Source organism: Rhincodon typus, chromosome 23 (assembly GCF_021869965.1).
Source record: "Rhincodon typus isolate 14 chromosome 23, sRhiTyp1.1, whole genome shotgun sequence".
NCBI classification, from domain to species: domain Eukaryota; kingdom Metazoa; phylum Chordata; class Chondrichthyes; order Orectolobiformes; family Rhincodontidae; genus Rhincodon; species Rhincodon typus.
In genome coordinates this window covers 1,553,330-1,568,924 of record NC_063354.1, presented here as the reverse complement: position 1 = coordinate 1,568,924, position 15,595 = coordinate 1,553,330, and the positions used below count along the sequence as shown (strand labels likewise).

The window sequence follows — 15,595 nt, the reverse complement described above, 5'->3', positions numbered from 1 at the left end:
GTGTGTGTGTGTGTGTGTGTGTGTGTGTGTGTGTGTGTGTGTGTGTGTGAGAGTATACATCTCTGTCTGGCGATTGTTACGTGGTGTCACAAGACAAGGATGTTCCCTCCCAGCGGGGGAACACTTCAGTGGGTCATGGGCATTCAGCCTCGGATCTTCGGGTAAACATCCTCTAAGGCGGACTTTGGGATATACAACAACACAGAGTCACCGAGCAGATAAAACCTTTAGTTCTCTCAGGACAGTGACTTGAAAGGAATTCGGGATTTACATATACATACTAATTAATTAAAATCGTCTGATTAAAGATTTAACAGTATGTTAGGTTTGTTTAAAACATCCTCATCAGTTTACTTATAAATTCTGAGTCTGATACTGCCTCTCCACTATCACCTGAAGAAAGAGCGAGACTCCAAAAGAATGTGTTTTCAAATAAACCCGTTGGACAATAACCTGGTGTTGTGTGATTTATGATTTTATTTATGTTGACATGCCCTAGAATATCAATAACCCCCTCTCTAGATTCACCATCAATGTTGTGCTTCTCCTTTGTGAATACTGGAGCTAGTACATGCTTATGGTTGTAGTAGGGCTGCTCTGTCCTCAACGGTGTTGAGCTTTTGGATTGTCATTGGAGATGTACCCATCCAGGCAACTGGAGAGCATTCCATCATACTCCAAATTTATTGCTGGTTGATCATGGACTTTGGAGAGTCAGAAAATTAGTTACCTCAAAAATCCAAGCCTCTAACCTGCTCTTCCAGCCACAGTATTAGTCTGCGGTTAGTCTAGCTAAGTTTCTGGTCAATAATAAGCCCCAGGATATTGATGTTAATGGAGGTTTCACTGACGGTCCTGCTGTTGAACATCAAAGGGAGTTGGTTAGATTCAATCTTGTTAATGACAAGCATTGTGTGGCATGAATACTGCTTGCCAGTTATCATCTAAAATGCAGATGTTGTCCAGGTTTTGCTGTATTTGAACATGGACTGCTTCAGTATTTGAGCAGTTGTGAATGGTACTGAAAACTGTGAAACTAGCACAAACATCCCTGCTTCTGATGTTATGATACAGGGAAAGTCTTTGAAGGAACAGCTGAAAATATTTAGATTTAAGACAATGCTCTGAGGAGCATAAGGTATAGAAGTAGGAGGCTTTCAAAATAGGATTCAGTCTTTTGAACCTGTTGTGCTGTTTAACGGGATGATGCTGATCTAACTGCATTTTCCTGCCTGTCCTCCTATAAATAAAAACCTAACTCTTACAACAGTTTCTGGATCTAAGATAATCTAGAGTAGTGTAAGCAGTTTTGGTCCCCTTATTTAAGGAAATATGTTATTTCATTGGAGGCAGTTCAGAGAAGGTTAACCAAGATGATCCCCGGTAATGTCTTATGTAAGTTGATTGTCTTCTGAGCAAAGTCTAAACAGGCTGGGACTCTGCTCACTGGAGTTTAGAAGAATAAGAGGTGGTCTCATTGAAACATATCGGATTCTTAAGGGGCTTGACAGGATGTCAAATGCTGAAAGGATGTTTCCCCTCACAGGAGAGTGTAGGACCAGAGGGCAAATTTAAGACTGAAATGACAAGGAATTTCTTCTGTCAGAGGGTTGTGAGTCTTTGGAACTCCTTGTCACAGAGAGCTGTGAGGACAGAGCCCTTGTGTATGTTTCAGGCTGAAATAGATTCTTGATCAGTCGGGGAATGAAGTGTTACGCGGGGAGAACAGAAAGTGGTAGTTAGGAGTGTCAGATCAGCCATGAGCCTATTGGTGGACGGACTCAAACGCTAACTTCTGTTCTTATTTCTTATGACCCTATTGCTTCCAACAGCCATAATCACCTTCATTTAAGCTAGATATGACAATGCAGAGTTTTCTGTCTAATTTCCATTGACTTTGGTTTTACCAGGAATCCTTGATGCTACACTCCTCAAATGCTGCTTTGATGTTAAGGGCAACCATTCTGATTTTACCTAGGATAAGCAATGTGTTGTGTTTCTGTACCATTTATAATGACATTGAAGTAACATGAGCTGTGAAAACACAGAAAGCCCAATAATCATGAAGCAAGGATTTTTTTTTTACACTGGCACTCGGTTGTTACAAACAGAAAGGGAAATTAAGGATAACAAGGAGCTGTTTACACTGTGAGGCATCCATCACTGTCCTGGGGAACCGCTCAGCTCATCTGCTCAGTTCCCTCCATCACCATTGCCACCTGCTGCTGAAGGCCCTGTTAAATGAGTGGGCAAGAATGTGGCAAATGGAGAAATGTGAAGTGATTGACTTTAGTGGGAAAAGTAACATTTTTATACGGTGATACACGAGGGACCATTGATATTCAGAGGGATCTGGATGTTCTTGTACACCCCAGTCACAGTGTTGATATATTTGCACAGTAAGCAATTAGAAAGCTTTGTGACACAGTGGGTTTTGTCCTTGCCTCTGAGTCAAAAGCAAATCCTGTTCCAGGACTAAATGGCGAAGAAAAGTGTGTTCAAATGTGGCCAAATGGATTATCAACTTGTAAATCCTCCCAACACATGCCAATGGCAGGTGGTAAGAGTGGGAGAGATTCCTGTTCAGCCATGCGATGGAAGGAACATTGGAGTTTCAGCCATCTCTATCCATAGCTATAGACTACAACATACACATTAACACGACAACACAGACTCAGAGTGAACTATAACAAGCCACTACCATAGCAATCAATTAGCAAGGCAAAAAATATGTTTTATGAGGACATTGATACAATTCCATGTGGTTTTTTCCAACCACACAGCTTTCAGCTTTGCTTCCTTGTGAAGATAATGAACAAATGCATATTAAAAGAGAAAGACATGAATTTGTACTCTGTACACATCACAGAAGCTATCAATGAACTACTGTTTGACTTGTAGTCACTATTGTACTGTAGGAAATGTAGCAGTCAATTTCCACACAGCAAACTCCCTCAAACAATAAAGAAGCAAATGATCATATAATCTAATTTAGTGATATTGGTTAAGGGAGAAAGACTGAGCAAGACACCTAGTATAATGCCCTGTTGAAATAGTGATCCGGGAATATGTTCATCTGAGTAGGCACTTGGAGCTTTGGTTAAACTTTTCATTGGATTATTAGAAAATACTCATGATCCTATTTTTGACAGATATGTGAGCTTGGACTGTGCCCAGCTGAGATACCACAGGATATTCCTGCTGCATAAACAGTGATGGAGAGGGTGGCCTGGACAATGCATTCATTATCCAGTAGCAAAGTTTCAAGAGATTTTTTAAATGAGATGTCAAACTGAGGCCCCATTTACTTTCGCGGGTGAACATAAAATATGCCAGTTCTTGATTTTGAAATTCTCATTCTTGTTTTCAAATACCTGCCAGGCTTTGTTATCTCTTCAGTCTCTTCTGACCACACAACCTTCTGATATATCTGCGTTCCTGTAATTCTGGGCTTTGCTCCGTTCCACTTTTAATTGTTCCGCCATTGGTGGTTATGACTTCAGTTGCCTGTTCCCAGGATCTGGAAATCTCTTTCCACACCTCTCCAGCTTCCCTACTTTAAAACATCCCTCAAAATCTATTTTTTGACCAAGCCTTTGATCATTTGAGCTAATATCTTTTTATTTGACTCAGAGTCTTTTTTTGCATTGTAATGCTTCTGTGAAGCATGTTGGGGAATTTTAATACTTTATACATTCTATAAGATGGAAGGTCATCAGAGCATGTAATTTGTGAATGGGTACTTATGGAATGATTTCTGTAAGCCTCTCCCTGAGAGTTGTTTAATAAATTCTACATAGTGACACAGTTTTGGTGCTCTTTTTGTTTTAATCCTGTAGTGAAATTATGACATTATATTTACATGTTGTGATTTTGAAATTCTCTGAAGAACTGTCCTGTTTTTACACTGCAACCCCATTAACTTTGATACTTAAAGGAATGTGAGACCAGTCTGTCTCACCTTTACTTACAATTTAATCCCTTTAGCTCTGATGTCACCTTGTTTGATCAACTTTGCACTGTCCCATGAAAATATATCCATTCTGACATGCATTGCTCAGAATTGAATGCAGTCACTTCAGATACAAGCTAAATTGTTTTATACTCCTGGAGCATAATATCCACCCCTTACATTTTCCAGTTCCTGTGAGAAAGAGAACACTATTCTATTAACAATAGCAAAAAGCTGGAAAAACCCAGCAGGTACAGGCAGCATCTATGGAGAGAAACACAATTAATGTTCCAGGTAAATAATGTTCCAGGGTTGTTAAGAAGGCGTATGGTGTGTTGGCTTTCATTGGCAGGGGAATTGAGTTTAAGAGCTGCAAGGTTATGCTGCAGTTCTATAAGACCCTGGTTAGACCACACTTGGAACGTTGTGTTCAGTTCTGGTCGCCTCATTATAGGAAGGATGTGGAAGCTTTAGAGAGGGTGCAGAGGAGATTTACCAGGATACTGCCTGGACTGGAGGGCAGGTCTTATGAAGAAAGGTTGAGGGAACTAGGACTTTTCTCATTGGAGCGAAGGAGGATGAGAGGTGACTTGATAGAGGTTTACAAGATGATAAGAGGCATAGATAGAGTGGATAGCCAGAGACTTTTTCCCAGGGCGGAAATGACTATTATGAGGGGGCATAATTTTAAGGTGATTGGAGGAAGGTATAGGGGAGATGTCAGAGGTAGTTTCTTCAGACAGAGAGTGGTGGGCGTGTGGAATGCGCTGCCAGCAGTGGTAGTGGGGTCAGATACATTAGGGACATTTAAGCAACTCTTGGATAGGCACATGGAGGATAGTAAAATGTAGGGTATGCAGGGTAGATTGATCTTAGAGTAGGATAATAGGTCGGCACAACATCGTGGGCTGAAGGGCCTGAACTGTGCTGTACTATTCTATGTTCTATGAACTGTTGTGTTTTTTCAGATCTTATTATTCTTATTTCAGTATTTTGATTTTACCACCACATCCCATCAGTTGTTGGAATTCTCTTTAATAGATGTCTACTGCAATTTCATGATTTCTGTGAATGGAACCCTGAAATTTCTCTCCTCCCCCAGAATTCCAGCTCCTCACCATTCAGAAATGCTACAAGAAATAGGATTGAGGGCTGAATCAGGAGTGCTGATGCTTTTTGTCTGTATGATTATGGAAATTGAGTCTGCTTGAAAACCCTGCCTGTTAGTTGCTCAGCACAAGTAAGCCTGAGCATTCCACCCACTTGCCTTTTCAAACACCACCTGCCCAACCAGCGGTGAGTGTGCATGCAGATCCAGCATTGGACCGTTCAGTCACCTCAGGATCCACAATTCCAGAGTGGAAGAGAGTCATTCTCAGTCTCAAGGAACTGCCCAGGAACTAGAGTTTCCTATCCTGGGTCCACCAGCTGTTCTTCCACCCAGCAGCAACTGTTGGATGTCCTTTCCTCACCTAATGCTGGCTCCAATCCTGCACATTTGCTGCTGTTGGCAGTCAGCAGCTCTATCCCACTATCCCGCCTTAGCTAATCAGAGTTGGCTGTGAACCAGTCAGCACACTTTTCTCCTGTAGTATAAGTTGTGATGATGGTTTGAAGTTTGGCAGCCTTGCATTTGTCCTGATGAGTGCAAGAGAAACAGCATCACCAATATGTATGTCTTATCATCAATATTCAAGAAAATAATGTGAGAACGAGTGAAGGGTAAAAACTGAGCAAGCATGAGGATAGTAGGGAGCTACAGGAAGAGAAGGATATTGTTCAGCACAACATTGTGGGCCAAAGGGGCCTGTTCCTGTGCCTATGTTCCATGTTCTAATATTTTTGGATCGAATATCTTTGATCTCCTGGTGTTTTATACCAGCTTTGACTATTATGTTATACTGATAGATAAACAAAAACACTTAATTTTTTGCTGTACATTTTGAGGCAAAAAGATCCATGTACCTCACTCTGCTTTCTTTTTTAACTATTCATTCATGGAAAATGGGCATCACTGCCTGGGCCCAGCATTTATTGCCCGTCCCTAGTTGCCCTTGAGAAGGTGGTGGTGAGCTGCCTTCTTGAACCACAGCAGGTAAACCCACAATGCCATTAGGGAGGGAATTCCAGGATTTTGACCCAGCCACAGTGAAGGAATGACAATATATTTCCAATTTGTTGGTTGAACTCACAATGTGGCTCACTTCGACTTACTCATAGCTAACATAGTCATTCACAGGTCCCTGTCCTCTGTAAACAGAATATATGCAGATGTTGCATGTTTTTCATTTAAACAAAAGCAAGGGAGCGGGGAGAGGCGCGTACTGAAACCAATTCCCAATGCATTCCCCATAGTCAAAGTCTCGACTAATCAGCAGGCCAGGCAGCATCAGAGGAGCAGGAAAGCTGACGTTTCGGGTCTAGACCCTTCTTCAGATTCTTCAATTTCTGAGGAATAGTCTAGGCCCGAAACGTCAGCTTTCCTGCTCCTCTGATGCTGCTTGGCCTGCTGTGTTCATCCAGCTCTATACCTTATTATCTCAGATTCTCCAGCATCTGCAGTTCCTACTATCTCTCGACTAATCAGTCCACTTGCCGACTGATCAGGCCCTTTTGTTATAAATTGTAGTATAAATTGTATTCTCTTTGAAATTTGATATTCTTGCATTGTCTGAATGAAGACAAGATGAAAAATTTTGATAACATGTCTTCAGGAGCATTCAGTGTCGATAAGCTGTTTTGGTTTGAGTGCAAAGTTTGAATGTGCTAGTCCAAAGGGTGTAGAGTGGAGGAATGATGTTCATCTCTACTGTTAGAAGGATGAATTCTGAGAAGATTTGATAAGCTGAGGCCCCTCAACATTGTATTGTGTGCAATTCTGGTGTCTCTCCTATAGGAAGGATTTATGAAACTGGAAAGGGTTCAGAAAAAATTTACGAGGATGTTGCCAGCATTAGAGGGTTTGAGCTAAAAAGAGAGGTTGAATAGGCTGGGGCTATTTTCCCTAGAGCGTTGGATGCTGAGGGGTGAACTTAGAGGTTTATAAGATCATGAGGGGCGGGCATTGGATAAATAGGCAAGGTCTTTTCCCTGGGGTGAGGGAGTCCCAAACTAGAGGGTAGAGGTTTAAACTGAGGGGAAAGATTTAAAAGGGATCTAAGGGGCAACTTTTTTGCGCAGAGTGTGGTGCGTGTATGGAATGAGCTGCCAGAGGAAGTGGTGGAGGTTGGTACAATTGCAACACTTAAAAGGCAGCTGGATGGGTATATATGAATGGGAAGGGTTGAGAGGGATATGTGCCAAATGCTTGCAAATGGGATTAGAATTATATAGGATAGCTGGTTGACATGGACGAGTTGGACCAAAGGGTCTGTTTCCATGCTGTTTATCTCTACTCTGTAAGTCAGGATGGTGAGCGGCCTGGATGGGAACGTGCATGTCGTGGTGTTCCCATGTATCTACTGCCCTTGGCCTTCTCGATGGAAATGGTCGTGGGTTTGGAAAAAGCTGTCTAAGGAGCCTGAATGAATTTCTGCAAGGCATCTTGTAAGGGTGTAGATGGAGAGGCAATGGCCTGGTGGTATTATCACAAGACGGTTACTCTAGAGACCCAGGTAATATTCCGGGGACCCGGGTTCAAATATCGCTGCAGCAAATGGTGGATTTTGAATTCAATAAAAAATCTGGAATTTAGAGTCTCATGATGACGATTGTCGTAATAATTGTTGATTGTCAGAAAAAACTCATCAGGTTCACTAATATCCTATCGGGAAGGAAGCTGCCATCCTTACCTAGTCTGGCCTATATCTTTACTTCCCCTTCCAACTCCATTTTGATTTAGCCCCTTCCTGGTCTCCCAACCTTTCCCTGACCTTTGATGGTTTTCATTGCCCTGGTATCCAGTTGGAAACATGGGTGATTTAATGGTGGCAGTTCATGGGATAAAAAAAACCACAGTGATTTGGTGATGGGAGAAAGAATTGGTCCTTTATGTGTAAGAACACTTCCGGATAGAAAATAAGGGATAAAAGCCTTTTGAAGATCTTTCCCCCTTCCCCTACCTTTCCCTCACCTTTTGATGTTATTGCATTGCCTGAATGGACTCTGCATGTAAATTGGGGAGGCAACAGCCTCATGGTTTATCACTGGACTGTTAATCCAGAGAGCCAGCTAATGCTCTGGGGATTCGGGTTCGAATCCTGCCAACAGCAGATGGTGAAATTTGAATTCAGTAAAAACCTGGAATTAAGAGTTTAATGATAGCTAAGAGTCCTTTGTCTATAGCCAAGAAAAACCCATCTGGTTCACTAATGTCCTGTAGGGAAGGAAACTGCCATCCTTACCTGGTCTGGCCTACATGTGACTCCAGACCCACAGCAATGTGGTTGACTCCTAACTGCCCTCTGGGCAATTAGGGATGGGCAATAAATGCTGGACTAGCCAGAGATGCCCTCATCCCATGAATGAATTTTTTAAAAAGTCTGATATTACAGAAACATTAAGAAGTAATTTAGAGTTTATATCTGAGCTCATGGGAGAGAATTATCACTCAAGTTTATGTGGCCAGACATTATACTTATTATTTATTGTTATTCATTACGTTACATCAGTCTTGAAAATAAAAACTCCTTTTAATTCTTTCAGACTAAGACACACCCTTCATTCACAGAAATCCTGGCATGGAATAAGATCTCTGTTACATGAGATCAGGTCTGCCTCACATCAGCTGGACATTTGTGTGTGGCAGCATCGTTCACAAATAACTTAGTGGGGTGTACTTGCTGTGTGCTAGTGGGCCCAGAGAAACCTCTACATTCTGTCTACTGTCTGAATTGGCTACTTCATTTATTTTGTCATTGAGCGAAATCTGCTTGATTTTGCCTGGAAATGTGCATAGATTTCTACCTAACACCGTAGTATTGCTAGAGTACCGTGTCCAATTCTGGGCACCACTTAGAATCATAGAATCCCTCCAGTGTCTAAAGTAGCAACGCAAGGTTGTACCATGGGTAAGTGTAAAGAAATTTAAGGTTAGAAGGGTGACAGAATGCTTTATTAAAGTGAGAGCATACAAAACTGATTTGGCCAGAATATTAGAATATTGCATCCAATTCTGGACACCAGGACCTTAGGAAGGATGTGACTATGTCGGAAGGAATGCAGACAAAATTCATGAAATTTGTTTCAGGGATAAGAAGCTTCACTTTAGTGAATAGATTGGAGAAGCTGGGACTGTTTTCCTGAGGGAAGAGAAGGTTGAGAGATTTGATAGAGTGTTTAAGATCATGAGAGACAGAGTAGACGGGGCGAAACTGTTTTCATTGGTGGAAGGATCAAGAACAGGAGCATACAGCTTTAAGGTTGGCAAAAGAAGCAACAGTGACATGAAGAAAATTCTTTTAAGCAGCGAATGGTTGAGAGGTGACCTGATGGAAGTTTATAAAATAATGAGAGGTATAGACAGAGTTGATGGTGTTTGTCTTTTCCCTAAGATGGGGAATTTCAAGACTAGTGGGCATATTTTAAAGGTGAGAGGAGAGAGATTCTGAAAAGACGTAAGAGGCAAATTTTTTACACAGTGGGTGGTTTGTGTGTGGATTGAACTTCCTGAGGAAGTGATGGATGTGGATACAATTACAATGTTTAAAAGACATTTGGATGGATACATGAATAGAAAACATTTGGAGGGATATGGGCCAGGAGCAGGCAGGTGAGACTAGTTTAGTTTGGGATTATATTCAGCATGGACTGGTTGGACCGAAAGGCCTGTTTCCGTACTGTATGACTCTATGACTTTATGACTCTCTGGAATGTACTGCCTAAGGGTGTGGTGGAGGCAGGTGCAGTCAAGGCTTTCCAAAGGGAATTGGATCTTTATCTGAAAAGAATAGAACTACAGGCAAAAGGCAAGGTGACTTGTTCTTGCAAGAACCAAAAGGAGATGAAAGGATAAGTGGCACCTTCCAGTGCTGTAAGTATTCTATGATTCTATGATGTTAGAGGAGGAGGGGAAGCTTAGAGGGAGGGTTGGCAGAGAGCAGGACTATTGGCAATGACCACATGTGGGTCCCAAAGCTCAGCTCAGTTGAAGGTTAAATGAGGACACCGTATTGTGAGCAGGCTGATACGTGTATGTCTATAAGATGGGGGATGGTGGCAGTTTGGAAGTGGGTACTGGTGGAGAGGGGATAACTGGGTTATGGAGAGACTGGGTTTGTAAAGTCAATTTCAAAGGAATTTAAGACTTGTTGCGCATAACTCAGAACTTCCAAGTTTGGAATCTGATCTGTTCACCCTTCCTTTCCAGGCACTCGGATATCTTGGCATTGAACCAACTGAGGAGCAGCAACAAAGCCTCCGGCAGCAGCTTCAAGTGGACTCAAAGGGAACAGTGGCCTACGGAGGTCAGTGTTCCGGTTGATTAAGTCCCTCCCTGTAATTCTCCACCTCCTCACCTCCAGCTCTCCTTCTGAAGGGCATTTCAACCCTACACCCCCACCTCACACCAGTCACCTGTGGTCAGACAATGCACCCATTCTCCAATCTGTTTACCCTTAGTCTACGAGAGGAGTGGGGGTGGCGCAGTGGACAGCAGAATCTGGCTTGTGAAGTTGACCATTTTCCTCTCCCTCCCATACAGTAGAAAAACAGAACTTGCTCTTTGCTTCTTGTTCACACTGCTGCCAAGGCGGGGGTTCCTACACAGCAACAACAGCAACTTGTATTTATGTAGCACCTTCAATGTAGTAAAATAGCCCTAGTCTTTCTCCGGAGTGTTCTTAAACAAAGGTTTGATTGTCAGCTACTTAAGGCGATTCAGACTGGTGATCAGAACCTGGTCAAATTGGTAGGTTTTAAGTAACATCTTAAAAACTGAGAGAGGTGAAAAGATATAGGGACAGAATTATAGAGCTTGAGGCCCAGAGAGCTAAAGGTACGACCACCGATGCGAACTGTGGAAATTGGGGATGTACAAGAGGTCAGAACTGAAGGAAAACCATGACAGGATCATGGAGGAATGCAGAAACAAGGATGAAAATTTTAAAGTTGAGGCATTTTTGAAACAGGAATAGGTACACCAGAACTCGAAGCCTGAAAACAAGCAAAAATTTCCAATTTCGATCTTCACTTGTTGCTTGCTGTGTAGGCGTGATGCACCAATGGAAGACAAGCTATGAAAACAGTCTCACACGCTGAGTACCTTCTGGGTGATATAGCAACAACCTTCCTCCTTCAATTACAGTCGGAGTCTCCTATCCCCCTTTCTCTACTCCACATGGCTGGCAGCCACAGAATGAAAAACACACAACGATGACTGATTGAAATTTTAAGAGTTCACATCCTCCGCACTTTATTGCAATTGAAAAAATTCATAAGGGAGACCCATTATTTCTAATGAGCTGCTGAAAACACACATCACAGGATTGAGAGTGAAGTCTGTGACTGCAACACTGTCTTCCTCCTGAATGAGATCACCTCAGCATGTGGTCTACTGTAGCAGAGTTGAACTGGGAAATGAACAGTGGGGGAGTGTTTATTACTGTACAACACTAACACATCACAGGATAGATCTTTCAGTCTTAATCTATTCACCCGAACAAAGGATCAGGGAATTAGAATAATTGTAAGGAGAAAATATTGAGACAAGCAATTTCAGTTCTATAGAGGGACCAGAGAAACTGGAATGGTTCTCCCCAGATCAGATATGGGGTGAGTCTGTTTTTAGACTGTTACTGAGATTTTTTGAGGGCTAATATTTGATTTTTGGGGGCTACATTTTAGTTTTCTTGAGTTTCTTTTTCATTGTCACAGATTCTTTTATGAAGTCATACAGTCACATCTTACCTTCTATGTTTGTATTGAGGTTTACTTATTTGGCTAACCGACAAAAGACAGCAGAAACATGCATTATTAAATCTCTTCTTTGTGCGCTAGGAAACAGATTCAATACAAACCTTCAAAAAAAATCAGATAAATTTGAAGAGGAAAATATATTGCAAGGCTATGGTAAAGAGCAGGAGAGTGAAACTAATTTAATAAGTTCTTCCTAGGGCAGAATTTTCCCCTCGTTGGAACATAATGAGAACGTTGGCAAGAGGGGGGATCTCATAGATTCTAATGAAATTCTAACAGGACTGGACAGGGTAGATGCAGGGAGGATGTTCCCGTTGGTGGGTGTGCCCAAAAGCAGGAGTCACAGTATGAGGATTCAGGGGAGACTATTTAGGACGGAGATGAGGAGACATTTCTTCACCCAAAGAGTGGTGAGCCTGTGGAATTCATTACCACAGGAAGTAGTTGATGCCAAAACATTGAATGTATTCAAGAGGCAATTAGATATACCATTTGGGGCAACTGGGATCAAAGGTTATGGGGAGAAAGCAGGATTAGGCTATTGAGTTGGACAATCAGCCATGAGTGTGAAGAATGGCAGAGCAGGCTCTAAGGGCCGAATGGCCTCCTCCTGCTCGTATCTTCTATGTTTCTATGCAAGGGGAAATAATTGGATGTGTTACTGCTCAGAAACTCATCCCCTGCTCACCATCTCATCAGTTACATTCTGTGCAAAAAATTCCATTTGGGACTTTCTCAACTTTCCACCAATTAAGGTCATTTAAATGGACAATTAATGGCCACTTAAGAACCTCAGCTGGTCACCTCCCTGGCATGTGAGAAAGCTGCCATGTTCCTGAGGATGACACACCTGCTGCTTTGAGAGGGAGTCAATGTTGCCTTCAATTGCCCCAAATCCCTAATGCCCCACCCTAACACCTTCTCATGATCTCTCTCCCAGTGGAAAGAAGAAAAGAAACACTTAACCTTTTTGCCACTGGATCCCCTAAAGAGTAGACCTCAAACAACAGTCTTTTAGGAGCCAGAAGCTGCTGGCGTCTGATTCTCCAGAGGGGTATGGTGACCCAGAATGCCAGTGTCACATCAGTTCTGCCTGCCAGCTCTTAATGAACCCATTGGTACACAATAGGTCATGGTATGGCACCTGTGGACAGGGTGAGTTCATCACCACTCACCCCCATGCTCTGTCTTAAAAATGGAAAAGCATGCCCTTAGAATTGGCATAACCACAACAGACCAATCTTCTGTCAGCCATGTCAACTTTTAACAAAATAGAAGTTGCTGGAAAAGCTCTGCAGGTCTGGCAGCATCTGTGGAGAAAAAATCAGAGTTAACATTTCGGGTTCGGTGACCCTTCATCAGAACACTGACTTCTGAGGAAGGGTCACCAGACCCAAAACGTTAACTTGATTTTTTCTCTACAGATGCTCCCAGACCTACTGAGCTTTACCAGGCAACTTCTGTTTTCATTCCTGATTTACAGCATCCGCAGTTCTTTCAGTTTTTATGTCAACTTTTAACCTTGGCAATGTAGGTGAGATTCAGTCAAGAGGTTTAAGGCCATGTGTTTACAGATTAATGAGAGGATTTCAGTCATCAATAAGATCAGTAACGTGCTGCATAACTTTCTTCATCACAAAGGCTTACTCAGACCAATATTGGTTTAGAAAAATGGCAGCCCCTGCTGAGTCAATCACAGTGGATTGCTACAATCTCTGTCATGCTCCTTGCCCAGGGATGTGGGGGATGGGTCAGGAATACCAATCAGTATCCAAAAGGAACGCAAATATCACAAACGTTAGGATTGGCAATGAAGTGCTGTGCTCCTGCTCGTGTCTGATTGTTTTTCCATGGTCAAGGTGCACAGTTAAGAATGGCTACAGCATTGGCTTTTAGCTCTCCATGGAGCCTCCAGCCTGAATCCACACTTTCAGGAGAGGAGAAGAAAAGCTAAGGAGAAATATTGGCCCAAATCTTGCTCAAGGAGAAGCACATAACATGCGCTGGTTTTGAATATTTTCTGCATCTTTCAGCATGAGAGTGCAAGATAACATGGGAAGTACAACAGGGTGTCAGTGACCTCAGTGAACTAAAGATGAAAGAGGATTGACGAACAATGCAGTAGAATTAGAATATCCTTTATTGTCACAGTGAATTACAGTCAGATCAGATATAGAAAGAGAAATAGAAAGAGGGAAAGTATGATTGGATTAAAAGAGTGAAAAACAACAAAAAGGAAAAAAAAAATCTACATTCTGCTCGCAAAAAAGACCCTCTACACCTGCATTCCCCATGCAGATGGCCTTAAGGCCCTCCGCTTCTTCCTGTCCCGCAGGCCCGACCAGTCCCCCTCCACTGACACCCTCATCCGCTTAGCCGAACTCGTCCTCACACTCAACAACTTCTCTTTCAATTCCTCCCACTTCCTACAGACAAAGGGGGTAGCCATGGGTACCCGCATGGGCCCAAGCTACGCCTGCCTCTTTGTAGGTTACGTGGAACAATCCCTCTTCCGTACCTACACCAGCCCTAAACCCCACCTCTTCCTCCGTTACATTGATGACTGTATCGGTGCCGCCTCGTGCTCCCACGAGGAGCTCGAACAGTTCATACACTTCACTAACACCTTCCACCCCAACCTTAAATTTACCTGGACCATCTCTAACACCTCTCTCCCCTTCCTGGACCTCTCTGTCTCCATATCGGGCAACCACCTCGAAAGCGATATTCATTTCAAGCCCACCGACTCCCACAGCTACCTAGAATACTCCTCCTCCCACCCACCTTCCTGCAAAAATGCAATCCCCTATTCCCAATTCCTTCGCCTCCGCCACATCTGCTCCCAGGATGAGGCATTCCACTCCCGTACATCTCAGTTGTCCTCGTTTTTCAAGGACCGTAACTTCCCCTCCTCGGTGGTCGAGAACGCCCTCAACCGTGTCTCCCACATCTCCCGCACCTCATCCCTCACACCCCGTCCACGCAATAAAAACCAAAAAAGAATCCCCCTCGTCCTCACGTACCACCCCACCAACCTCCGGATCCAACGCATCATCCTCCGACACTTCCGCCATCTGCAATCCGACCCCACCACCAAAGACATCTTTCCCTCCCCACCTTTATCTGCTTTCCGGAGGGACAACTCTCTCCGTGACTCCCTTGTCCGCTCCACACTCCCCTCCAGCTCCACCACACCCGGCACTTTTCCCTGCAACCGCAGGAAGTGCTACACCTGCCCCCATACCTCCTCCCTCACCCCCATCCCAGGCCCCAAGAAGACTTTCCACATCAAGCAGATGTTCACCTGCACATCTGCCAATGTGGTATACTGCATCCGCTGTACCCGGTGTGGCTTCCTCTACATCGGGGAAACCAAGCGGAGACTCGGGGACCGCTTTGCAGAACACTTACGCTCGGTTCGCAACAAACAACTGCACCTCCCAGTCGCGAACCATTTCAACTCCCCCTCCCATTCCTCAGACGACATGTCCATCCTGGGCCTCCTGCAGTGCCACAACGATGCCACCCGAAGGTTGCAGGAACAGCAACTCATATTCCGCTTGGGAACCCTGCAGCCCAATGGTATCAATGTGGATTTCACAAGTTTCAAAATCTCCCCTCCCCCTACCGCATCCCAAAACCAGTCCAGCTCGTCCCTGCCTCCCTAACCTGTTCTTCCTCCCACCTATCCCCTCCTCCCACCTCAAGCCGCACCTCCATCTCCTACCGACCAACCTCATCCCGCCCCCTTGACCTGTCCGTCCTCCCTGGACTGACCTATCCCCTTCC

At 43.6% G+C, this 15,595-nt stretch overlaps 1 protein-coding gene across 1 annotated transcript in view; it reads left to right on the top strand.

Annotated features, from left to right (window-relative positions):
• Window positions 1–15,595, top strand: part of stxbp4 (syntaxin binding protein 4) — a 208,635-nt gene that overhangs the window by 96,995 nt on the left and 96,045 nt on the right. Inside the window, exon 8 of the mRNA XM_048610619.1 lies at window positions 10,260–10,356. Within this exon, the coding sequence (XP_048466576.1) occupies window positions 10,260–10,356 (97 nt within the window). The remainder of the gene's footprint in view (window positions 1–10,259; window positions 10,357–15,595) is intronic.